At 43.0% G+C, this 27,858-nt stretch overlaps 2 protein-coding genes across 3 annotated transcripts in view; both read left to right on the top strand.

The window, feature by feature from the left end:
- Positions 1-27,858, top strand: part of LOC129154107 (zinc finger protein 892-like) — a 338,014-nt gene that overhangs the window by 22,236 nt on the left and 287,920 nt on the right. The window lies entirely within an intron of this gene.
- Positions 401-27,834, top strand: LOC129154103 (zinc finger protein 568-like). The gene is made up of 4 exons (XM_070548442.1): positions 401-647; positions 791-903; positions 9,144-9,632; positions 24,616-27,834. Exons 2-4 carry the CDS (start codon positions 894-896, stop codon positions 26,397-26,399), a joined length of 2,283 nt encoding a protein of 760 aa, XP_070404543.1. The 5' UTR covers positions 401-647; positions 791-893; the 3' UTR covers positions 26,400-27,834.

Below are 27,858 nucleotides of genomic sequence, written 5' to 3' on the forward strand. Positions count from 1 at the left end.
TATATTGTCATGTATAATCATTAGTTTAGAAAAAATAAAATTCCTTTTTAACTATATACCTGACTCTGTCTGAATTAATACAACATGTGTTCATGATCCCTGAACAAGTAAAAGTAACTAGAATATTCTGATTAAACATTCAAAGATCAATCAGGTTTATATTTCATATTTATATGGAATCATCAGAAATCATCACATCTTATTGGTCAGAATTAATTTGCAGTCGTCACGCTATAATGTGTGACCACTACAAAGGGAGCCTAAAGTCACGTCCATCTATTTCCAGAAGTGTCATTTATGTATGAGAGCCAGGTGTGTTTTATTCTGCTCCAGCAGGTGGCGCTAGTGCACCTTTACGCTGGTCATCAACCACCAGAAGAAGCAGAAACCGGAAGCTGCTAGCGGAGCTAGCTTGTTGTTGTGGTGTGTGAGGAGAACATTTGAGGCTCTGCAGTAAAAACGTCTTCACTTCAGTCTCTGGGAGAGTTGATCAGCTAAAGCGACTAACTGCTGCTGCTGCAGAAACCTTCTCACCAGGCTGTGGAAACTTTCTTCTCCTCCTCAACAACTTGGTGGAGTTCTTTCCAGAAGCAGAGAAGATATTCTGCGGTCTTCGTGACAATCGGAGCTCTAGGATCAGGTTGTGGGTGAGAAAAGCTTTTCTCTAGACTTCCTGCCCTCTGGATCTGCTGCTGTTCCTTTGGCCAGAACCAAAGCGTTGGATCTTTAATCTCCTGCGTTGTTCTGAAGCAGCATCTTAATCAGCTCTCCTGCTTTGTTTCTATTGCAGCTGTTAGCTAAACACGGCTAAAGAAAACCTGCTACCACTTCAGGATCATCCATCAGCTGGGACGGATTCATCGTGTGTTCTTCACCACCTGGACCTGGACAGCATGGACACAGGTACTGGTGGATGAATGAATATATTGTCAGTCTATTGTAACCCTGGCGTCAGATTAAGTTACCACTTATTCAAAAAATAATGATAAATAGGCCAGACTCTAGGTCCAACAGGATTACCTTACAAATTACCAGTGAGTGGGAAATGGAATAGCTGGATCCAAAGAATGAGCAAAAACACAGTTGCACCAGATTTGTAATTTTATATTGAAATATGAAAATAGAACAAAAAATACAGCAGCTGTAATAGACATATAATTAAACAATTAGGCCTTTCCCCCTATATCAGTAAACCTAGTCAGGCTGGGCTCAAAGTCAGTCTTCTATTTGGTCGTAGTCTAGTCAAAAAGAAAGTCTCCTCGGTCTTGTAAAACTCAGGTTCAGTGGTCTGAGTGGTTACCACTGGAATGTTGGCTCAGTATAGAAGAATGATGTTCTCCTGATCGGGATACAGTTCAGTTCGGGCACAGGCTCGCCACCTCCATCCGGAGAGAATCCAGGACTCCAATCCACTTCAGTCCCGTACCGAGCATAAAAACCTAGCCTGCACAACAATAATGCAATTATTGTTTACAGCTAAATAAAATTCTCATCTCTTATTCTCACAGCTATAGCTTTTACAATCTTTTCTTTCTTCATCCTTCAAATTACCATAGTAACAATTTACATGCATGTTCATTTCTTTTCTCAAAATACATTTTGGCAATACATGAAACATGTTTTTAACTCACGTAACTAATAGTTTGAATCTTTTAGTAGAAGAAAGAAAGCAGCTGAGGGGGGTCAGAAATAATGCCAGATTAGTCGCTAGGCACTATTTTGAAAAAAAAAAGTCGTTAAGGGGGTCTGAAAAGTCGTTAGAAATGGCGACAAAGTCGCTAAGTTGGCAACACTGCAAGCTGCAAAAACGCACATGCTCATTGCTCGCTCCCGCGGTGCGCACAAACACAATTCAATTTTATTTATAAAGCGCCAAATTACGACAAGAGTCATCTCAAGGCACTTCACATAATAAACATTCCAATTCAGGTCAGTTCATTAAGCCAATCAGAAAAAATGTTTCCTATATAAGGAACCCAGCAAATTGCATCCTTTACAGCAATCCTCATACTAAGCAAGCATATAGCGACAGTGGAGAGGAAAACTCCCTTTTAACAGTAAGAAACCTCCAGAGAATCCCGGCTCAGTATAAGCAGCCATCCACCATGACTCACTGGGGATCGAGAAGACAGAGCAGACACACACACACACACACACACACACACACACACACACACACACACACACACACACACACACACACACACACACACACACACACACACACACACACACACACACACACACACACACACACACACACACACACACACACACACACACACACACACACACACACACACACACACACACACACACACACACACACACACACACACACACCAATGTGTCTATGGTTACATTGTGATTGCTTAGTAAATATTCTATTTGGCGAGAGATAAACTTTATAGTATTTATCTTAGTGGATCTATGATTAAAGGTGTTCCCTGGCCAGGCAAGAGACGTAGTCCCTCCCTGGGTCTCCCTTTAGGTATCCTACCGTTTGGACGTACCAGGAAAACCTCACCAGGGAGGCGTCCAGAAGGCAATTTAATCAGATGCCTGTCAAGATGGCGCCATCCACGGCCTGCCGTCTGCTTTCCCGATTGTTGTTTTTGCTTTTTATTTTCCTGTGTTGCTCTTTGGTGGATAGTAGCTCAAATTTTCGCTATTATCGCCTCACCCTTCTTGAACTTCGGCATAAACTTGGATTTGCCTATCACCGCTGTTTGGATCTAAGACGGTCCTTCGCCCCGCTGTTTACGGCGGTCCCGCAGACGTGGCAAACGCGGGGGTTCCAAAGTGCAGCTCAGAGCCTCCTCCGGCCGTTCGTGCATGGGATGTAAACCTCACCTGTCACCAGAGTTGATACATGGAGATCATCGGACCTTCCGCATTCCATCGCTCTGTCGAAGATTCTTTGAGGAATCCAGTCGCCGGAATTCCTCAACCACCAACCCGTGGATGCACCGTGGCGTCAACCAAGCTAACCTTTGCTATCCTACGGTGGCCCAAGCGGCCCAGTCACCCCGGTCAGCTGATTAGGGTCTTCCACCAATCTTCAGGGTAGCTCTCCTAAACGCCCAGTCAATTGGGAATGAAACCCTCATTTTAAGGTATTATTTTTTCCAGCATGAGGTGACATTGTTCTGCATGAACGAGACCTGGGTTCTTCCTGGTGAGTCAGCTGCTCTGTCAGAGCTCTGTTCTTCAGACTGTCAGGTTCTGAACGAGCCCAGGCTCACTGGTCGTGGTGGTGGATTACTAACCATGTTCAGATCCTCTTTCCACCCTAAAAAACGTACTATACCAGTGATTCCAGCCAGCTTTGAGTTTATGGCTTTTGAGGTGGACTTTAGTCCTCCACTGCTGTTTATTCTCTGCTATCGCCCACCTAAGTACAATTCAAACTTTTTATCGGAATTTTAACAGACTTTCATCCAAAATATGACTCTGGGATTATTCTTGGTGATTTTAATATACATGTTTGCTGCCCTGACAGACCTCTTGTTGGTGGCTTTTTAGACATTTTAGATTGTTTTGGTCTCCAGCAACAGGTCCAGTCACCCACCCATTCAGGATCGCACATTTTAAGACTTGGTTTTGTCATTTGGGATCTGTATCTCTGAACTGATTGTTGACTCTGCATGTATCTCTGATCATTCTCCTATTATTTTTAATATCTGTGGCTTGACACCTCCATCCAAAAGGCAACATAATCAACACCTTACAAGAATAATTTCCCCTTTCACCACCAATCTATTAGCATCTAGCCTAGCTGCGATTCTATCCACTTCCCAACCTGATTCCACCTGTGTAGGAGTTGAGGAGCTGCTGACCTCTTTCAACTCTACCTGCTCAACTGTTTTAAATGCAGTCGCTCCTCTAAAATCCAGACATAAAAAAACTGTGGCAGGCCCTTGGCTCAATGAGGAGACTCGTGCCCTAAGACGCCAATGTAGGGTCTGCGAACGCCGGTGGCGGAAGGACAAGCTGCAAATCTACAAATTATTCAAGGATTCTTTGACCCGCTATCAGAAAGCTGTCCACACAGCTAGAAACAGATATTTTGCAAATATAATCACTAGGCATAAAAACGACCAGAAGAAACTGTACAGTGTCCTCACCTCTGTACTATCCCTTAGAGAATCTCCCAACTCTTCTCCCTCTACAGGGGCTCTTTGCAATGAGTTTCAAAACTTTTTCCTGCATAAAATTCAGGAAATTAGAACCGGTTTCTCTTACTCAGACGGGGTTACCTGTGTGGAACCTCACTGTCCACCCTCATTCTCTTGCTTTGCTCATGTGACACTCTCTTCCCTGGTTGATCTAATCTTGGCTATGAAGCCCTCAGGCTCTCCAGAGGACAGCCTTCCTCCAAGACTGCTGCGCAATGTCCTTCCAGCGGTGGCCCCTGCTGTTTTGGATATTGTCAATTCCAGCTTCTCCTCTGGTGTGTTTCCAGCTGCTTTTAAAAATGCAGTTGTTCAGCCGCTATTGAAGAAACCAGGCCTTGACTAGTCTGACTGTGCCAATTATCGCCCAATCTCAAAACTTCCATTCATCTCAAAAGTAGTTGAGAAACTGGCTCTCACGCAGCTTACTTCTCACCTAGATGACAGTGGGCTTCTTGACCCATTCCAATCAGGTTTTAGATGTAATTACAGCACAGAGTCTGTACACATTAGGGTACTCGATGACATCTTGATTCTGACTGACTCTGGCTCCCATGTGCTGTTACTCTTACTCGACCTGTCCGCAGCATTCTACACTGTAGACCTCACCATCTTACTTCACAGACTTGAATTTTGGGTGGGTGTGACCGGTACTGCCCTCGAATGGTTTAAGTCGTACCTTAATGGTCGGTGTTTTAGTGTTCTTGTTGGAGACTGCTCTTCTCCCAATGTCCCACTTCCATGGGGTGTACCACAGGGCTCCATCCTGGGTCCTCTCCTCTTTTCAATTTACATACTACCACTTGGTAAGATTTTAGCAAGTCTCATCGGGGTTAACTACCACTTTTATGCAGATGATTGCCAGATCTACCTTCAAATCAACCAACAGCACTCATTTTCTATAATGTCAGAATGCCTCTCCCAGGTCAGATCCTGGCTTTCTCAAAACTGCCTACGATTAAATGACAGCAAATCAGATGCCTTACTTTTTAGCCCCACTAACATGAATGGTGCTTTAGATGTCTCAACTCTCCCACTAAATCTCAAATCATGTGCCACTAGCCTAGGTGTGAAACTGGACTCTGACCTTTCAATGTCTTCACAAGTCAACGCTACTGTCAAGTCCTGCTTTTTCCAACTCCGCCGCATCACTCATCTTAAGTCAATCCTCAAACGCCCGGATCTTGAGTCAGTCATTCATGCTTTTATTACTTCACGTCTGGATTACGCAAATTCTGTCCTTATTGGGATTAATGCTTCAGCCTTAAGCAAACTGCAGAAGGTTCAAAATGCCGCGGCCAGATTTTTAACCAACACCGACAGACGCATGCACATCACACCCATCCTTGCAGATTTACACTGGCTCCCAGTCAAATTTAGGATTAACTTCAAGGTCTTGTTATATGTTTACAAGGCTTTGTACTGCCCATCCCCATCCTATCTGATGGACCTGCTGACCCCATATGTTCAAACCCGTGCCCTTCGGTCAGCAGATTATCTGCTGCTTGTTGTTCCGAAGGTTCGGTACAAATCACGGGGGAGCGTGCGTTCTCTTATGCAGCCCCAGAACTCTGGAAATCTCTGCCCCTCCATGTGCGTCTGGCTCCCTCTGTTAGCAGTTTCAAGTTGGCCCTGAAAACGCACTTCTTTAGCATAGCCTTCCCTCCGTGACACTTTTCATGACAATCTAGCACCAGATTTGAGTTTTTAATTCCATTTTTATGATTTAGTTGCTCACTTTTGGCACCTCGCACCATCTGGTATTTTATTTCGTTTTATTTGTGCCATTTCAAATGTTTTTATTATTCGTCACATTATTTTATTTTATAGTGCTGTTAACTGTCCTCCTACTTTATTGTTTTTAGTAGAAATTTTTATCTCTGACTATTTATGCTTTGGTCTTATGTATTTTGCCTGTTCTTATTGTGTTTCTTGGTCAAGCATTTGGTTTTTTATGTACAGCACTTTGGTTAGCTGCCATGCTATTTTGAAATGGTACTTTATAAATAAATATAGTATGGTATGGTATTAAAGGGATAAATTAGCAGTAGCACATCCAACGTTAAGGAAAGCAAAAATTTATTATCAGGAGAGGGAGAAAGTTTGTGGTTAGCAGCAGTATGCTAGACGATGGCCCCCTCCATGAGGCCACCACAGCTCAGCAGAACATCATTGTAGCTTCTTCTGGGGAGAAAAACACTTGGAGAGAAAATAAAGTTAACAGCTGAAATAGCAGGAAATAATACAGTTAAAGAGCAGATTGTAGAAGAAAGTAGTAGAGTGTGGAAAGTGGTCAGTGTATCCTCCAGCAGTCTAAGCCTATAGCAGCATAACTACAGAGATAACTCTGGATAATCTATCCTATTTAGATGGAGGCATGTTGGAGGCAGAGCAAGGGAGAGCCGTCTTTACCGACTGTACACTCCACCTCCCTCTACTCCCCCACTTGTCCAGATCTAGGCTAATATCAGATTTTAATCATAGGCCCTATCAAATAAAAATGTTTTAAGTCTAGTCTTAAATGTAGACAAGGTGTCTGCCTCACGGACTAAAGCTGGGAGCTGGTTCCACAGGAGAGGAGCCTGATAACTACAAGATCTGCTCCCCATCCTAATTTTAGATATTCTGGGCAAGGGCGTAGGAACTGGGGGGGGGGGGGGGGGGACTGATGGGACATGTCCCCTCCAATATTGGACAAACGCACATTCGTCCCCCCCAATAACATGGAGAAGAAAAAAATTTATTTTGAAATATTTGACTTGCGAGCTTTTATTTTGAAAGATACCGCAGACTTCTCACTGACACAGCCCCTCCCCTCAGGCAGTAAGGCTGGCTGAGTGAAGCGGGAGTCAGAGCCGGGATGACAGCAGCTCTGCGAGTTCTTCTCATGGGCAAAAAAAGAAAGAAAGGAAATGTGAGTTGGTAATAATTTAGTCCAAGAGGATAATTGTATTTCTGGTCAAACGCTAGACTGGCTGACTAACGTAAACATCTTGCTAGGCAGCATTAAACATTAAACAACACTGCTAGTCAACAAAAAATGGTGAACTTGACACGATTCGACAGTAACAGACACAAACCATTTGACACGAAATAAATAAAAAAGTAGACTCTCCACATAAAAATGGAATTTGTAAGTGTGATTGTTGCTTGTTTGTGACATTCTCATCACATTTCATTTTTTATACCTTATTGATGTTACTCTTTTCATATAAGAGACCAGAGGAAGTTCAGCAGGAAAATGATGAAGAAGGTGAGACAGGGAGCACCAGACCTGCTGAGGGTGAGACAGGGAGAGCCAGACCTGCTGAGGGTGAGACAGGGAGAGCCAGACCAGCTGAGGGTGAAATGGGGAGAGCCAGACCTGCTGAGGGTGAGACAGGGAGCACCAGACCTGCTGAGGGTGAGACAGGCAGAGCCAGACCTGCTGAGGGTGAGACAGGGAGAGCCAGACCTGCTGAGGGTGAGACAGGGAGCACCAGACCTGCTGAGGGTGAGACAGGGAGCAGCAGACCTGCTGAGGGTGAGACAGGGAGCACCAGACCTGCTGAGGGTGAGACAGGCAGAGCCAGACCTGCTGAGGGTGAGACAGGCAGAGCCAGACCTGCTGAGGGTGAGACAGGGAGCAGCAGACCTGCTGAGGGTGAGACAGGGAGCACCAGACCTGCTGAGCTGCAGGCAGGTGCTACAATGAAGAGTGAGGTTTTAGATGGTTGATGATGAGAGGAAGATTCGATAACAAGTGAACACGACTAAATAAAACTGTAACAACCATGATTTTAACGTTGCACTAGGAAAACGACCGGTTCGGCTGGCTCCGGTGAAGTGGAGACGGTCATACTGGGAAGTTTCGGTAATGGAAACACACCAGTTAGTGCCTGGCTGGTTTATAAAAGACACCCGTTCCTCCTTTTGGTGTGAGGATGCCAGCTGGTCCTGTTCCCCTGCAGATAGCTCATCAGTACTTAATACAAGTTGTTTATTGTGTATCTACGTTGGTGTTAGTTTGGGATGTTCTGATCATACCAGCAACACCTGTGTGAACCCTGTGTGCAGCACTTGGGCTTCTTCCCCTTTTCCTTCATGCTGTGCAGGACAGCAGCAACAATGTAAAACAACATGTCCGCCTAACTTTAACTCCGTCTGCGAGAGTGATGTAAGCTTTGAGTCCTGCAGTGAAAAGCTCCAGCTCCTGGGGAAGCTGATCACAGCTGGTTTAATACGACGTAAAGAACAATGTCTGGGTGGAGTGAGGTGAGTTTCCAGGGATGGCTGCAGAGATAAACACCTCCCAGTCAGACGCAGCTACGCTCACCAACACCCGTCTGTATGAGCGTCAGACGGCTCGGCTAATAACCGGACCATGAGGAAGTTCATGATGCTGGAAGAGCAGCCTTTCTCTGTGGTGGAAGAAGAACCAAGTTTATTCATACAGCACGTGTCCCAGACCGAGGTCACGAAAGGAATCACAATAAAACGCTGAAAAATAATACAATGAGTAGAAAACGACAGGCTCCGCCCACTGCTCAGTCACTAAGTAACCCACCACTACTACTAATAATAATAAATCTCCCAAAATGCTAACTAGTAAGATTCCTTTGCTTTGTAGTGCTCTAGCCTGCTGAGAGCTTCAAAGTGAAAGGTTGTTACTGACAGCAGCTACATCTAAGTGTTTATTCATTTTCCTTTTGACTGAATAGTTGCTGATTTGATCTTGGAGACGTTTCTCCTCACATCAGCTTCAGATCTAAAGCTTGGGTTGTGAGTAGGAGGCTTAGAAGTTCTGGTCAGAACCAAACACGCTGATTGTGATGGAAGTTTTTATTGTTCCTAAAGTAGAAATCTGTTTTTATCTAAATGAAGTTCATGTTCTTGTTCCTTTTCCCCACATCATGTAGCCAGTATCACTCATGGTGTAAATATAAAGGTATGGTGGTCTGTAACATCATGTGTCTGTGTTTCCTACAGATGTTCCACAGCTGGTGTTGGTTAAAGAAGAAGCTCCTGAAGAACAGAGTGCTGGTGTGGACCAGCAGGACCCAGAACACCTCCACATAAAGGAGGAACAGGAGGAGCTCTGGACCAGTCTGGAGGGAGAGCATCTCTGTTTGAAGGAGGAGACTGAAGCTGTCGGGTCTCCTGTTACTGCTGCTTCTATAAAGAGTGAGGATGATGAAGAGAAACCTCTGGTCTCACAGCTTCATCAGCAGCAAATAGAAGACAGAGATGTTCCAACCAGCAGCTCAGCTGACCAGATGGCAGCAGAAACTGGTGGAGGAGCAGGAACTAGCAGGAACCCAGATCTGAACCCTCATGAACAAACATCTGGTTCTTCAGAGACTGAAGTTAGTGGAGATGATGATGATGATGATGAAGAAGATGTGAATCGGGACTCTGGGTCTGAAACTGGAGATGAAGATGATGACTGGAATGAGAGCAGGTCTTCTGAGTCAGATGGTAAGTCTGTCAACAAGTTCTTCACAAGTGGTCTCTCCAGAGACACGTGAGGGAGACGAGTCATCCAGCAGTCAGGTCTTCAGGCTGTTTGGTTCATAAGAAATGTGTTAGAGTGAAGCAACATGTAGACTCGTGCAGGAAAGTCCAGAAGAAACCTAAATCATTTAGTCCTGATGACTGGAGAAAGGTTTACTACAAATGTAAACAAACAAATCACATGAGAGTCCACACATAGCAGCTGCTGTTCCAGAGTATGGGCCAGCCTCATCCCACCCATACTCTGCTTCTGGTGTGTGTGTGCGTGTGCGTGCGCGCGCACGCGTGCTTGCGTGCGTGTGTGTGTGTGTGTGTGTTTTTAGACATAGAATAATACATTCAGTTAATAATAAACATAACATAATCCCTCCTGTTTATCCGAATAGGATAATCAAACAAAAAGAAAACAAGAACAAATAAAGTAATCAAAACCTTCAAAACCTCTCGATTCACTGCGCTTCTCTCTCCAGCTCCTCTCAGTCTGGCTTTTCAACTGTTTGTGCAGACCTCTTAATCAGCTGATGTGCACCAGCTGCCCTGTGGGGAGCAGCAGCAGGCCAAAGGGTTCCAGATAATGGCTCCCTCTGGTGGGGGAGTTTAGCTGGATCATGGGGTTCACCTCACAGGATGAACAGAGGGAGATAAACTCATCAGCCCACATACAGGGGGCTGTAACATGAGTGTGAATTAGTCTCATAAAAATGTTTAAAAATATCTGATGATCCCTAATCATTTTTGTCAGGCATATTTTTTCGTTTCTCTGAGCAGAGACTGTCTAAACGTCATGGTAGAAAATAGTTTGCATTTTGCAAAAAGTCATGTTGATGAGTTTATTTGAATTATTCCAACAAGAAGTATGTAAATGCCAGAGCAGGTCACTACAAACCCCACAGACGGGAGGGGGGCATTGTAGTTGTCACCTTTTTCCACACCCCGAGTTTGCAGGTATGTTACCACCAGCGTAATTAGCAGTCTTACTGCATTTACGCTTATCCTTAGCCAGCAGTTTCAGGTAGGATTTAATGTCGCCCGCTCTGGCCCCAGGTAAACATTTGACTATGGTTGCTGGAGTCTCTGCCATGTTTCTGACTATGGAGCTGCCAATTACCAGAGATGGGTTGTCAATGGGCGCGTCACTGAGTGACCCCAGCAGGGTCTGAAAAAATCCGGTCATAATCTATTTTTATCTGTCATTGTTTACTGCAGTTACGTTAATCACTTCAGACAAAAAGTTGGGTTGGGCATCGTTTGAATTTGAACGATTCCCCTGTTTCAATTCCAGTTCCGAACGATTCCTGATTCTTTCAAGGTCAAAAACACTATATTTTTCAAATGAGCCAACTAACCACAGGTCCTACTTGGACTTGAATTTTAATTCTATGAACAATAACATCACCTTTGTTTAGACTAAAACGTTTTCAAAAGAGAAACTAAAGAAAGACCGTCAGTGTGTTTATTTCTGACCATAACTCAGTCTTCTACTCACAACCATTGTGAAGAAGCCTCTAGGATGAGAAGAAAAACGTCTTCATGATAACAAGAAATGTCCAGCTGTTTTTATATAAAGCTCAGGATGATCATGTCCAGGATGACAGAGAATCTTTACCTAATGCAGGAAATGTGAGCAGAAGTGGAAGAAATCTAGGTCACAGCCCTCATTTGAAGACATGAGGTCTGCATGGTGTTCCTATCAAATGGCTGTAAAAAAGGCAAAATCCATGTTTTTATCTGATATTATTAGCTCTAATGAGCATAACCTAAGAGTACTATTTTCTACAGTGGATGAGATTTTAAATTCTTCGTGTGCAGGTGGACTTAAAGTCTCTTCGACTACTGCTGAGAGGTTTCTGACATAATTTATAGGCAAAACTGAAACTATTCAAGCTCAAATTCCCCAGCAATTTAGTTTTATTGATGAAGAAATCTGTTTTGATTCAACTACTTTCAATTCTTTTGACTCTGTACCCCCAGATATGTTGGATGAAATTGTTGGAAGGATGAAACCGTCCAGCTCTGCACTCGACATCATTCCTTCCTCTATTGTTAAAAATGTTTGGCCAGTTATTTCAAATACGGTTCATAATGTAATCAACTCTAGTCTGCAGTGTGGGCAAGTTCCAAAGAGTCTGAAAAGAGCTGTAATCAAACCCCTTCTTAAGAAACCCGGTCTTGATGTCTCGGTATTATCCAACCATCGACCTATTTCTACGCTGCTATTTCTAAGGTTCTTGAGAAAGTTGTTTTTAAGCTATTGTCAGACCATTTAGATAATAACAAATTTAAGAAGTTTTTCAATCAGCTTTTTGAGCAAAGCATAGTACTGAAACTGCACTTGTGAGAGTCTTCAATGATATTTACCAATATACTGATTACTCTTAGATCTGACCGCTGCTTTTGATACTCTTGATCATGTTATACTTCTCAATCGACTGGAGAATTTGTTTGGTCTCTGGTTCAGCGCTCTTCTGGATGAGTTCCTACCTGTCTGACAGGTATGTGACTGTTAAGATTGGTAGCTTCTGCTCAAGTATAGTACTATAGTCGGTCTCTATCTGACAACGCAGTTGCATCTTTTAAATCAACTGTTCCATCTTTACTGTCCTCAGCATCTCAGAGGAACGTAGCAGAGGGCAATATTTTCAGTTCTAGCCCCTCACAAATTGATGCCTTAGTTCATCATGTTAATTCCTCTTTACGTGTGGCATTAGATGATGTTGCCCCTTTAAAAAAGAAGGTAATTAGGGACAGGAAGTTGGCTCCCTGGTTTAATTCTCATTTACGAGCCTTAAAACAAAACTCTAGGAAATTGGAGAGAACATGGCGCTCTACGCACCATGAGGAGGCCTACCTATCCTGGAAAAATAGTCTTGTGCTTTATAAAAATAAGCTTCGACAAACTAGAACTGCTTATTTCTCAGCACTAATCGAGGAGAATAAGCATAATCCCAAATTTCTTTTCAGTACAGTTGCTAAACTTACACAGAATCATAGCTCTGAGCCATCTATTCCCTTAGCCCTCAGCAGCAATGACTTCATGGGATTTTTTACAAGTAAAATTAATTCTATTAGAAACAAAATCTTTAACATCCTCCCTAATGCGATTTCTTCTTCCGCCGTAAGTGAAGCAGCATCAGAGGTGACTGTAGAACCTCATCTGTGCTTGAACCGTTTTGATCCAGTTGAGCTTTCAGAGTTATCAAAAATATTAGCTTCATCTAAACTAGGGCTGCACAATATATTGAAAAATTATCGCGATAACAGGACGTGCGAAAGGCCCATCCTAAAGCACGTCAAAAACGGCGATAAATGTTTGGTTCAAACATTTCCATCCATGTCATACATCAACTTTTTCTAAACCAGCTCTGTTTTTTACGCGAAAGTATTATTTGACCAATCAAATGTAGCCCTTCTGATATGCAGCCAATCAGATGGGTCAGTTCACGTAATACGCCCGCCCCCTACGAGCTGCCCCACGCTGCTCGGCTGTCTCCATCCGAAGCTTGAGATGTTTGCATAACCGCTCTTGTTTTCTGCACCACCACTTCCTCCGCACGCCGACACCAGAGCGTCGGAAACGGTGCTGCTAGGGTTGGGCGGTATCCAAATTTGAATACCGTCTAACTTCCACTTAATTTTACCCCGGTATACGGTATTACCGTTAATACTTAAAAAGTATGACGTAAGCCTCAAGTGGACCTTCACCTTTCTGAATCCGAATACCAAACAATTACCAAAAAAATAACAACGCAACTCACATACTATTAACAACATTTATTAACACAAAAAACACAGCTTATAAACAAGTGCAAAGAGTCAACTGTCCAACAGCAATAAATCAACATAAAAACCCAGGACCGCTGTTGTGCGCAAATCAAGTGAACAATTTATCAAGGAGCAGCATGAAACAGTGCAAATAGGCCGTAACAGTCAACAAGAGTTGAATAACCATAAACATTGAAATTATAAAATTATTGCAACCAAAACAACTGCATTAAAATTATAAAAAGAAAACTCCATCACACGGCCACACGCGTGCGTGCGCGGCGCGCTCGCACACACACACACACAAACACTGGAGTGTGAACATTATGGCATGTTGCAGCAAATCTAGTTAAGATTTCTCGCCAGAAAAACCAGCATGTTTACGTTTTCTGGGTTCAAGTTTGCACGTTGTGGACCAACAACTTTACCTGCGGTGCTGAAAACCCGCTCCGATGGTGAGCTGGTGGCACAAATACATAGATACCTCCGGGCCAGTCGTGACATCTGGGGAAAACGACTGCCAGCATATCTCCACCAGAGAAGAGGGTCTTCGTCCCCATGAATAACAGGTTCCAAACAGCACGCTGTTATTTCAGCTCCAGCTTGCTGCTCTGCGCTGACGGGACCCTCCGGTGCAGCGTCAGCGGCTCGTTTTTGCAGGAGAGCCCCCAGAGACACTTTTTGCGTGGGGTTCAGGTTGTGCTCGTTCCTCTATGGTTCGGATGGCCACTGCTTCTGGTGCTGTTTGCCCCTCTAAGCTCACGATCTCAGCCTGTAATTCAGCTTTGATTTCAGCCAGTGCGTTGTCATCAAGCTCATTTCTGCCACGGTAACGAGGATCGAGGAAAGTGCATTTTCGCATTAATTTGCGCACTGAATCAGATTCATACTTGGCCTCCAGCTTTTTTAGAATTGTGGTTTTTATTGACTTTGTAAGCTGGAGGTTGTTTTCTGACACAGCCAACACACTCTCCCTGCAGAGCTGGAGTATGGGGAGGATAGAGGAACTGGTCAGTCACACAGCTGTTTTTCATGACGGTATTGGAACTGACACCGTCGCTATTTTGTAATACCGCGTGTATACGGTAATACCGTAATACCGCCCAAGCCTAGGTGCTGCCGAGCGGAGCTTCCCGGGCTGCGCTTACTTTGGGCCGCCGCGCCGCCGCCTGGTTCACCCGCTCCAGCACAGACTGTATCCCCAAAATTCCACTATCTCCGCTCCACTCCCGCTTTCCGCTGCCGCTCGCTTCCCATGTTCGTCATGCTGGCTCAGATTAACGAACGCACTTTGTGCTGAAGTTTCTGTCTCTGGTTAGCTTCCAGCTAAAAGGCTACAGCACTCTCCTCCCAGTCCCACCCTGAGCTGCTAAAGAGGGCCTGGAAAAGTTCCCCCACACATCAAAGTGATTTTTCATTTATGAGCTTTTATAACCTTGTTAATCAGGATAGTTGATTTGCTGCTGCACATAAACTGTCAGTCAGAAGCTCTGCTAGCCGGTTATCTTAGAGGGGCTAGTTCAATTTGTTAGCTTGTTATCAGAATCATAGTTGCAGTTTCATCATCTGAGCTGCTTTTTAAGATCTAGGTAAACTTGTTCAATTTGGGGTTTAAAACAAACGTTTTCACATATTTTCCATGTAGTTTTTTTGCCAGTTCCTTTTCTGAAAGATAGACAATTGTTTTTCTCTTTCCCTCAGAAAATCTTAATATTCTCCTAGTTTGGCCCAGCACAGTTCACTTCCCAATTGCAGCAACAGCCTTATATCATAACCACTTAAGTGGAGAAAATGTTCAGTAGCAATGAGAGAATTTGCTGTTGCATTTAAGTGATGTTAACTATTATTTAACATTTAAACTTATTTTCAGATTTTTTTTTATTTATTCAAAAACTCTGGTAAGGGATGTTTTTCTGTATTTGGAGCATCAGAAAAAATTTTATGGTGGAGGTGATGTTTTAAAGTCACTGAGAAACTGCATGCATGCAGTTTGTTGTTTTGCTGCTAATACAGTAGCAGGTGCAGCTGCTAATACAGTAGCAGGTGCAGCTGCTAATACAGTAGCAGGTGCAGCTGCTTATTTTTGCAATAAAAATGTTAGGTTGTAATGGAATTCATGCATTAGTTTTTGTTTGCTTTGAACCCAGAGCAGACGTCACACACCAGACGACATCAACACTGCATACTTTAGTATTTGTTCATTTATCGCGAGTAATATCAATATCGCAATATTAAGCACTGTTATTGAATATCGTAGGTTTTCCTAATATCGTGCAGCCCTAATCTAAACCTTCAACTTGCATTTTGGATCCAATCCCAACCAAATTATTTAAAGAAGCATTTCCTTTGGTTACTGCCCCCATTCTAAATATAATCAATATATCCTTAGTAAATGGGTATGTACCACAGGATTTTAAGGTTGCTGTAATCAAACCTTAACTTAAGAAGCTTTCTCTGGATCCAGATGACCCAATGAGTTATAGACCAATATCTAACCTTCCATTTTTATCCAAAGTCCTGGAGAAAATAGTGGCCATCCAAGTATGTCAGCATTTAAACACTAATGCTCTGTTTGAGGAATTTCAGTCTGGTTTTAGAGAGTATCACAGCACTGAAACTGCATTAGTGAGAGTTACAAATGATATTCTTATGGCCTCAGATAAGAATCTTGTGTCTGTTCTAGTCTTGTTAGATCTCAGTGCTGCCTTTGACACAGTTGATCACAATGTTCTTTTAGAAAGACTTGAACATGTTGTAGGGATCAAAGGAGCAGCGTTAGGCTGGTTTAAATCCTACCTGTCTGACAGATTTCATTTTGTAAATGTACATGACAAATCGTCTTCATACTCCAGGGTTACTTGCGGAGTACCACAGGGTTCAGTGCTTTGACCAATTCTTTTTACTATATATATGCTCCCAATTGGTAAAATCATTAGACAGCATGGGATAAACTTCCACTGTTATGCTGACGATACTCAGTCATATCTATCCATTAACCCTGATGAACCTAATCGGTTGGATAGATTACAGGCTTGTCTTGAGGACATAAAAAATTGGATGACTCTAAACTTTTTGCTTTTAAATCAAGACAAGACGGAAGTTCTCATCTTTGGACAGAAATCCAGAAAAGGAAATTGCTTAGCCAATCGCCTGACCTTAATGGCATTACATTAATCTCCGAGAACAAAGTAAGGAACCTTGGTGTTATCTTTGACCAGGACATGTCATTCAAATCCCAGGTTAAACAGGTTTGTAGGATTTCCTTTTTCCACCTTCGGAATATTGCTAAGATTAGAAGCATCCTTTCCAGGAGTGATGCTGAAAAACTAGTTCATGCATTTATTACATCAAGACTGGATTACTGTAATTCATTACTCTCAGGAAGTCCACAGAATGTAGTTAAAATGTCTTCAGCTTGTCCAAAATGCTGCAGCTAGAGTTCTGATGAGAATTAAAAAGAGAGATCATATCTCTCCTGTCTTAGCTTCCCTACATTGGCTACCTGTTAAATTCAGAATAGATTTTAAGATCCTTCTTCTCACATATAAAGCTCTTAATAATCAAGCTCCATCATACATCAGTGATCTGATTGTTCCATATGTTCCTAACTGAGCACTTCGCTCTCAGACTGCAGGTCTACTGGTGGTTCCCAGAATATCTAAAATTAGGATGGGAGGCAGATCTTTTAGTTATCAGGCTCCTCTCCTGTAGAACCAGCTCCCAGCTTTAGTCCGTGAGGCAGACACTTTGTCTACTTTTAAGAATAGGCTTAAAACATTTTTATTTGATAGGGCCTATGGTTAAAATCTGATGTTAGCCTAAATCTGGAAAAGTGGGGGAGTACATGGAGGTGGAGTGTACAGTCGGTAAAGACGGCTCTCCCTTGCCCTGACTCCAACATTCCTCCATCTAAATAGGATAGATTATCCAGAGTTATCTCTGTAGTTATGCTGCTATAGGCTTAGACTGCTGGAGGATACACTGACCACTTTTCACACTCTACTGGTTTTTTCTACAGCAGGGGTGGGCAATTATGGGCCATTCCCATCTGTACCGGGTCGGCCCGGGCCGGGTAGCCCCAGTCGGCCCCAGCCTGGCCCGGTTGATTCCACACATCCTTGTCTTAAGCCCATGTGGGCTGATTCTACCCACCAATCAGAGGCTTGCTCTAACGGAAGGTGTGAATTTGCTGTCAGCAGTGGGTGTGTTGGCCCTGGTCGGCCTGAAGCAGACCCCCTCGAGAAGAGGGCTGAGAATGAGCCTTGGTTGGCCCGGAAAAATACCAGGCCACCCAGATATGTAAACAACCTGCGCTACCCGGCCCGGGCCGACCCGGTACAGATGGGAATGGCCCATTATTTTTTCCATGGGGCCACATGAGAAATAGAAAATATTGTGGAGGGCAAGGCCAAAAGGCTGAAGTCAATTATGCATAATATTAATGGTATTTCTTTGTAAAAAGCAGTAAATACCATCGTTTTTTCAAGCTGGTAAGAGTAGACCAGGGATTCCCAAAGTGTGGTGCGCACACCCCTGGGGGTGCGCGAGCTGCCGCTAGGGGGTGCGCGAGATGAAATGTGTAATGGCTGCGGAGCTCAGAGAAGTCTGTCATATGTCACTATTGGCGTAGAAATGCTATCAGTAAACCTGTATTGTCTTCTAAAACCACAACGTAAAAGTTAGTCTGCAAATACAAAACAATGTGTTTTTAATTGTTGAGAAATTATAGTCCACCCCCCCCCCCAATTCCTCAAGTTGGTACGGTCGGTCCACACACGCTGTTTCCAACGGGCGGGGCTGCCGGCTTTGCCTCGCTCACAGCTTCACAGCAGCCCGCAGGCTCACAGGAAGCGGGAATCAAAAAGCCAGCGGTTTCCAGCAGTAAGTCAATTATCTCACGCTTGTTCTACAAACGTAAATATGTATGTCAAATGTGGTCAAAAATGATGCAGGAAGATGAGAGACACAGAACAGGAAAATAGCTCAATAAAAACAAGAAAACAAAACAAAGTGTTGAAAAGTAAAATGTAGGTAGATTTATCTCCACTACACACATGTAATATTTATACGTTTGATACAATTCAGGTCACCTTCAAAACTCAGTCACACACCCAGGGCCGTTCCAAGACATTTTGGGGGCCAAGGCAAAATGACCCCCCCACCCCGCCCCACCCACACACACACACAAAATAACATACAAGAGAATTAAAGAGAATTTCAGGTGAAGCGCTTCCACATACTGTGTTATTGTGTGGTTTGTTCTGTGTGTAGAAACACGTTCAATTTGATTGACCGTCAGAAGGTGGGAAAGTGCCCCGCTCCTACCCAGCCCCCTGATTGGTTGAGAGAGGTCAATCATCTTCTGGCTAAATGGAATTAAACACCCACACATGTGAGACATCAAATTGATCGGCTAGGCCTAAGGAATCCATCCATCCATCCAACCAACCAACACACCAAACAACCATCCATCCATCCATCCATCCAACCAACCAACCAGCTCTATACACTTAAAACTCTATACACTTACAACTAGCAGCATAGCTGACATTTTAACACTAGTCAGAAGGCAGGAACCGCCCCCTCCTCCTTCATTGCTCTCTCATTGGCTGAGAGTTTTCAATTGTCTTCTGCCTAAAAGGAAATGTGCACCCACACGTATGGTACATCAATTCAACCTGCTTGGTCCCAGGAGTCTTGTATTAACTTGATATTGTGCTCTGCATTTCCATGGCAACGTGCTTAGCAACAATATTTAACAACATTTTAGACACAACTGTATCAACATACTTTAATATAGAAATGTTATTCAAAGTTTAAATGACTCATGTGTTATTGTACATAGCTTTATTAATGCAGACTTCTGTCATCTGTTACCATGGCAACACATGGAACTACAAATCACTTTAACCAAGTCTCATAGGAATGAATATAAAAGAAGAATATTGAGCCATTAACAGGCTCCTGTTTTTGAATTGTTTGTACTTAAAACTAGAAATAAGTTCAATTTGATTGACCCTCAGAAGGTGGGAAAGTGCCCCGCTCCCTCCCAGCTCCCTTATTGGTTGAGAGAGGTCAATCATCTTCTGGCTAGATGGAATTACACACCCACGCATGTGAGACATCAAATTGATCGGCTTGGCCAAAGGAATCCATCCATCTACATATAAATCCATACATGCTTCTATCTATCCATCCATCCATCCATCCATCCAATAAACCATCTAACATCCATCCAGCAATCCATCCGTTATTTCATTCATCCAACCCTTCATCCATCCCATATCAAATCTGAACATATGTTCATCTATCAGTTTCACATAGCAGCAAATATTTCTAAATTCACAGTCCAGCCAACTGTAAAAATGTACCCGTTAAACTGTTCTCATTCAAAGGCCAGCTGTTTAACATTTCACATTTCGAGTTTTTGACAAATGTTCAAAGATTACATTTGTCTGCTGTTTAGCATTTTGATCCATTCTTCGCCTATATTCTGAGCTACATTACGCTTGTTGGTGATTTTTGCTTCTACATCTTTAAATACATTCAGCTCATTTTGACCGTTCTGCTTTGTTTCAGCTTCAGCTCAGCTGTTCGGCGGCTTCAGCTTACAGTTTCGGCTGTCCAGCATTCAAACAACATTTGTGCAACAAATGCAATTTTTCTAGTTTAAAATGAAATCAAAGGAAATTGTAATGGTATCGAATGTTTATTATTTACTATTTAAAAAATGAAAGTGATGGGGAATTTTTTTAACCCTGTCTGTTTAGCTTGACATCTGATTGATATATATATATATATATATATATATATATATAATAGAGAGAGAGAGAGAGAGAGAGAGAGAGAGAGAGAGAGAGAGAGAGAGAGAGAGAGAGAGAGAGAGAGAGAGAGAGAGAGAGAGAGAGAGAGAGAGAGAGAGAGAGAGAGAGAGAGAGAGAGAGAGAGAGAGAGAGAGAGAGAGAGAGAGACATGCCCTGATGTGGGGGCTGGGGGGGGATGCGTCGACATGGTCGGGACATAGAAGGGAGTGCGCGGCTAAATAAGTTTGGGAACCACTGGAGTAGACTATATGTTATAAATGAGCAAAAAGGAAAAAGTGAGGTTGGCTTACAAAAATGTGATTTATTCAAATTTCCCAAGGCAATGGTAAAGAAAGTGTGCGCATTTGGTTTTTGTTAAACATTTGTGACTTATATTAGTTAACAGTTTCAGTCACACTCACTCCAAAACACATTTTGAGTTTCAAATATTGTTGGAAAGAGGTTCTTAGCATTCCACAGACACACAGTATTGTCTGTAAAATAAAATCACTGAACTGTGATCTTGAGAAAGAGGTTTATAAAAATTGTCCCAGTTCACTGCTAGTTGCCTACATTTGTGGTCCAAACACCTTATTTTGTGTTTTTAAGCGATTTTTTTTTTCTTATTCAGTGAGAGAAATCTAGTCGCTGCTGGGCTTTAATGAGTGCATCAAAGTCAGGTTGAATGTCTGAGGTGGAGATGCGAAGCACAGCTGACAAATGATCATCAGTGAGAGAGGATCTTTACCTGGATTTTGTAAACTTCATCATTGAAAATGTTTGTTCACAAATGTAGGAAGAGCCGAAGAAACCCAACATCTTCTGAGCACGTCTCCTCAGGTTTGGAAAGTTCTCCTCCTTAAGAGAAGAGTAGAAATCCAGCAGAGATCCTGAATCTCTGCTTTCAAGTCCCAAACCCTCTTCAGCACTTTCCCCAGGCTGAGCCATCTGACAGCTGTGTGGAGTCCTCCAAAAGAGCCACAAACTGTCTGTGATTCATCGCCCATGCCCTGATGAAGTTTATTATTTTAGTAACAACATCAGTAACATGGTTGATTTTTAGCACTGACTTGCACAACACATGTTGGTGTATAATACAATGCAAAAACACCTATTTTTGATCTGCATCGATTTCTGTCACTTTATCTTGCATGCGTTTCAAAAGTCCGACATTTTTCCCTGTAAGATTTGGGCAACCGTCTGTTGTGACACCTGACAGTCTCTCCCATTTCAATCCCAGAGTGCCCGTGCACGCATTTACCTCTGTAAAAAGATCACTCCCTGTCGTTGTCCCTTTCATCGACCGCATTGCTGCCAGCTCCTCTGTGAGCTCCGTTATCCCCCGGACAAATACGAGCAGCTGGGCTGTGTCCCGGACATCACAGCTCTTGTCTAAGGCCAATGAGAAAAAGTCAAAACTTGCCACTTCACGTTGCAGCTGAAGCTCCAGGTTTCCCGCAATGTCCTCGATCCTCCTGGTCACGGTTCGCCTGGACAGCGGGATTTGCTCAAATGCGCCTTTTTTCAGGGCATATTAGTGTGGCAGAGTCCACCATGCACTCTTTGACAAACTCTCCCTCCGAAAACGGCTTGCTGTTTTTAGCTATTTTGTTGGACATCACAAAGCTGGTCCTGGCTGCTGCATCCCTGGATGTATGAAGCTTAGTAAAAAAGCCTTGCTGCTTTTGCAACTTTGCTAGCAAAGCTTCGGATGTCCGTGCCCTCTCAGCATCAGACAAGTTCTTGTATTTTTCCGAGTGTTTCTTGTCGTAATGCCGACTCAAATTGTAGTCCTTAAACACGGCAATCTCCTCCCCGCAAACCAAACACACGGCTTTGCCTCTGACTTCACTAAAAAAATATTTAGCTGTCCAATTTTTGTTGAAAATCTTGCATTTGGCATCTTTTTTTTTTTTTTTTTTTTTTTGCATGAGCGGACATTTCTGGGGCTACAATCACCATGTCAACCGCGGGCACTTGTTGCTATACGTATTGCGTCATTGTGCACGTAAAAAACAACTTCAAAATAAAAGCAATGCAGCCTTAGCCCATGCATGAGGTAAAATGAGAAAATACATTTATTTTGTAATTTCCAATTAACCTTACGCGGGCCGGTCAAAGTCAACCAAAGGGCCGTATGTGGCCCGCGGGCCGTAAAATGCCCAGGTCTGTTCTACAGTCTGCTCTTTAACTGTACTATTTTCTGCAATTTCAGCAGTTAACTTTATTTTCTCTGTAAGTGTTTTTCTCCCCAGAAGAAGCTACAACGATGTTCTGCTGAGCTGTGGTGGCCTCATGGAGGGGGCCATCGTCTAGCACACTGCTGCTAACCACTAAAACATTCTCCCTCTCCTGATAATAACTTTTTGCTTTCCTTGACGTTGGATGTGCTACTGCTAGTTTATCCGTTTAAATATAGATCCACTAGGATAAATACAATAAAGTTTATCTTTCACCAAATAGAATATTTACTAAGACATCACAATATAACCATAGACACATTACTTGTCTTTGTGTGTGCGTGCTTGTGTGTGTTTGTGTTTGTGTGTGTGTGTGTGTGTGTGTGTGTGTGTGTGTGTGTGTGTGTGTGTGTGTGTGTGTGTGTGTGTGTGTGTGTGTGTGTGTGTGTGTGTGTGTGTGTGTGTGTGTGTGTGTGTGTGTGTGTGCACCTGCTCTGTCTTCTCGATCCCCAGTGAGTCGTGGAGGATGGCTGCTTATACTGAGCCAGGATTCTCTGGAGGTTTATTCCTGTTAAAAGGGAGTTTTCCTCTCCACTGTCGCTTTATGCTTGCTTAGTATGATGATTGCTGTATAGTCACTGACACTAGTCAGTGACTTGATGCAATTTGCTGGGTTCCTTATATAGGAAACATTATTTCTGATTGGCTTAATGAACCGACCTGAATTGGAGTGTTTATCGTGTGAAGTGCCTTGAGATGACTCTTGTCGTGATTTGGCGCTATATAAATAAACTTGAATTGAATTGAAGTGATGCTCCCCTGAAATATGGGGTCCCACAGGGCTCAGTACTTGGTTCTCTGCTTTTCATTTTATATTTGCTCCCTCTTGGGGACATCTTTAGGAAATACGAGCTTGACTTTCATCTTTATGCTGATGACTGTCAGGTCTATGCTCCTGTTAAAGCTAAGGATTTAGCTCTGAGTTGTCTTCGTGAGGTTAATAATTGTGGATGGGTTGTAATTTTCTCCAGATTAGTGAGTCTAAGACTGAGTTTATTATGTTTGCACCAAGTGGTGCTCCTGTAGTTACGCAGTCTCATATGATGCAAAGGATGTTGTGTCTAATTTTGGTGTTAAGATTGATTCTCAGCTTAAATTTGATGTTCAAGTCAATAATGTGGTTCAAGTATGCTTTTTTCACCTAAAGAATCTTTATAAGTCTTTTTGATGAGGAATCGTTTTGAGAAGCTTATTCATGCATTTAATGCATTTTGTTTAGACAACTGCAATAGTCTTTACTTGGGTGTTGATCATGGGTGTATTGCTAGGCTGCAGCTAGTTAAAAATGCTGCAACCCGTCTTTAGACTGGCACTGGTCGATTTGATCATATCACTCCAGTTGTTGCCTCTCTGCATTGGATCCCAGTTCAGTTCTGTGTTGAATTTAAGATTTTGGTTCTGGTCTCCAAATGTATAAATGGCCTTGCCCCTAGCTCTTTATCTGGAATTCTAGTGCCATATGAGCCATCTTGTGGATTAAGGTCAGCTGACCTAGTGAGCAGAACTAACTGTCATCACAAGCTGCTGATCTAGCAGCATGATGCTCATTATTATTTTATGGGTTACAGACTAGTGTTGATGCTCTGTGTTTGTATTTCTGCAGTGAGCCTCACAATCTCACTTCTTTCCACCCACAGTTTCTTTTTAAAACACGTATTACATTTACTGTTTTGACGCATTTTAACGAGCTTCCTCCGCGCCGTGATTTCATTGTAGGATACAAACTTTACAGCACTCTCATAGAGTAAAGGTTCGGCAGGCATATTTGTTTACATTTTTGCCACTGTGCGTGTACAGTGTTAGGGAAAGGAAGGTAGGGGCCGACGTGATGCTACTGTCAGGGTATCTCTAGGCTCCACAGTAGCAGCGACGGACAGCTGGTTTGACCGGCTCTGAGAGGCGCTAATCAGAATTTGCAGATAGCGTTTTTTTCCTTCTACCAATTCCCATAGTGATGTCTGTACTTAAAAGCAACTCATTAGATTCTTAGTTATTTGTCAAAGTAATGCATTACCATAAATAGTAATGTGTTTACCAACATTGGTTATGTATATTACTGATTGCAAAAACACCCCTAGGTCTTTTGTCTTCTCCTTTTACTGAATATTTTTCTTTTACATATTTCTGCTTGGTTCACTGCAGTTTCAAGGAAGAGAGAAGAGACGGATGAGAAACCTCTGCTCTTACATTTCCACAACCATCAAATGAAAGACGGAGGTGTCCCAACCAGCAGCTTGGCTGGGCAGACGACAGCAAAAGTTGGTGGAGGAGCAGAAACTATCACGAACCTAGATCTGGACCCTAATGAAAAGACATCCGATTCTTCAGAGATTGAAATTAGTGGAGAAGATGAAGATGATGTGAATCTAGACTCTGAGCGTTCAGACTCTGGGCCTGAAACTGGAAACGGAGACCATGGCTGTAATGAGAACAAGTCTTTGGAGTCAGATATTAAGACAGTCAACAAATCATTTAGCTGCCCTGTGTGTGGTATACGGTTCCTCCACAAGTGGTCTCTTCAGAAACATGTGAGAGTGACAAGTCATTCAGCAGTAAAGTCTTCAGAGTGTTTGGTTAATACAAAATGTGAGAAAGAGAGGCAACATGGAGGATCATCTAGAAAAGTCCAGAAACAACCGAAATCATTTAGTTGTGATGACTGTGGGAAAGGATTTAGCCAAAAGTCAAGTTTAACCCGTCATATGAGAGTCCACACCGGGCAGAAGCCTTTTGCTTGTGAGCTCTGTGGATACAGATGTACCCAAAAGGCAAATTTAACCAAACACATGAAAGTCCACACAGGAGATAAGCCTTTTGCCTGTGAGCTCTGTGAATATAGATGTTCCCATAAGGCAAGTTTAAACACACACATGAGAGTCCACACAGGAGAGAAGCCTTTTGCCTGTGAGCTCTGTGGATACAAATGTACCCAAAAATCACATTTAAATGATCACATGAAAGTCCACACAGGAGATAAGCCTTTTGCCTGTGAGCTCTGTGGATACAGATGTACCCAAAAGGCAAGTTTAAAAGCACACATGAAAGTCCACACAGGAGAGAAGCCTTTTGCCTGTGAGCTCTGTGGATACAGATGTGCCCAAAAGGCACGTTTAAACGCACACATGAGAGTCCACACAGGAGAGAAGCCGTTTGCCTGTGAGCTCTGTGGATACAGATGTACCCAAAAGGCAAGTTTAAAAGCACACATGAAAGTCCACACAGGAGAGAAGCATTTTGCCTGTGAGCTCTGTGGATACAGATGTACCCAAAATGCAAGTTTGAACACACACATGAGAGTCCACACAGGAGAGAAGCCGTTTGCCTGTGAGCTCTGTGGATACAGATGTAGCCATAAGGCAAGTTTAAACGCACATATGAGAGTCCACACAGGAGATAAGCCTTTTGCCTGTGAGCTCTGTGGATACAGATGTACCCATAAGGCAAGTTTAAAAGCACACATCAGAGTCCACACAGGAGTTAAGCCTTTTGCCTGTGAGCTCTGTGGATACAGATGTACCCAAAAATCACATTTAAATGATCACATGAAAGTCCACACCGGGCAGAAGCCTTTTGCTTGTGAGCTCTGTGGATACAGATGTACCCAAAAGCCAGGTTTAAACAGACACATGAGAGTCCACACAGGAGAGAAGCCATTTGCCTGTGAGCTCTGTGGATACAGATGTAGCCATAAGTCAAGTTTAAACACACACATGAGAGTCCACACAGGAGATAATCCTTTTGCCTGTGAGTTCTGTGGATACAAATGCACCCAAAAGTCACATTTAAATGATCACATGAAAGTCCACACCGGGCAGAAGCCTTTTGCTTGTGAGCTCTGTGGATACAGATGTACCCAAAAGCCAGAAAAAGGCATGTGTAAACGCACACATGAAAGTCCACACAGGAGAGAAGCCTTTTGCCTGTGAGCTGCGTGGACAAAGATTTAGCAGAAAGACACTTAAAGAGACATACGAGCATCCACACGAGGCTCGAGGGATTTATTTAACAACAGTACTTCCAAATATACTATTTAGTTTTTTTACAACCTTAATATTAGTCTTGTACCTCTGCTCAACTATCGTTGATCAAGTCCGTACTCGGCCCTTGAGCCACCTCTTCTTTTGATTTTCTTTTTCAAATCTCCTTTGTTTTTTAAACTCAGACCTTAACCAAACATTTGAGATGTTCATTCATGAATTCTGAATACAAAAAAATATTACTTAAAGATTAAGAAAAAACTGTTATACCCTCCTGTATTTAAGAAACAGACAAGATAACAGACACATGATGGTTGTAGTACATAACCCACTGCAATTTAAAGCTGTTAGATACCGGTGGTGTCTGCTTTAAATGATTTATCTGTATATAAAGTAATAGCATACAATCAGTGCGTTTACATGCAGCCAATAACCCTTTCAAAACCCGAATATTCACAATTACCCGGTTCCGCAGGTCCATGTAAACACCGCCAAAAACCCGGATATGCTCATAACCGGGTTTTTAAAAACCTGGTTACTACACCTGGGGTAACCCTTTTGTAACCCGAATGTTTGGTCATGTAAACGCATATCGGGATATACCCATCAAAGCGTGTGTTCTGCGCGTGCTCTGTTCGCAAGGAATCTTGGTCTTTTGAATAGCGAGACGTCTTGTATGCGCCAGAACACCGGATGTAAACAACAAGTTGGGTGCAACATGGCGAGTCGTGGCACAGCACCACACTTTTGGAATGATGAGGAAACTAAAGCGCAAACAAACGCGGTCGCTATCTCTTCCGAACTGAGAAACTTGTTGTTTTCACGGATACCGGAACAAGAAGAGCCGGAAATGACGCATATTGCATCTGGACGTAGTCCATACGTCCTGACGCTACCACAACGTCCGCATTTAAATCGGGTTATGCAAGTTAGAGGTAACTCTTTCTATTTATGCTTGTAAACGGGTTATTCTGATCAACTCAGAAACCCGAATACCGACCTTAACCCGATCATAACCCGGAAATTGGCTGCATGTAAACGTAGTCACTGTTGTAATAACTGCAGCTTAAAAAGAATGTGTCTTTATTCATTTAGAGCCCCTAAGAAGAAATCCCACCTTAAAGGCTGTGGAGAGACAGCTGGGACTGTTGCCAAGAACAAGGCGGCTCTGTGGAGACTCCAATTCTCCTACAATAGCATTTTGCTATTCTAAGCAGGCTTAGGAATGTGCCTGTACCAGAGTTTTTAGGGAGGTTGTTGCAGAGTTATAAGCAGTGGAGAGATGCTGGACAGAACCACTTTTGGGCTGCATGGTTCTCCACCGGTATACCGATGCTTGTATTAACATGGACTAGATTGTAATAAACCGGTTATCTTTTTTTAACTCAAACTTTGCCATGATTGAGTC

Source organism: Nothobranchius furzeri, chromosome 2, assembly GCF_043380555.1.
Source record: "Nothobranchius furzeri strain GRZ-AD chromosome 2, NfurGRZ-RIMD1, whole genome shotgun sequence".
NCBI lineage: Eukaryota > Metazoa > Chordata > Actinopteri > Cyprinodontiformes > Nothobranchiidae > Nothobranchius > Nothobranchius furzeri.

Coding starts and splice junctions, on each gene's coding strand:
- LOC129154103 (XM_070548442.1), top strand. Junction 9,633..24,615: donor CAGGTCTTCTGAGTCAGATG/GTAAGTCTGTCA, acceptor GGTTCACTGCAG/TTTCAAGGAAGAGAGAAGAG.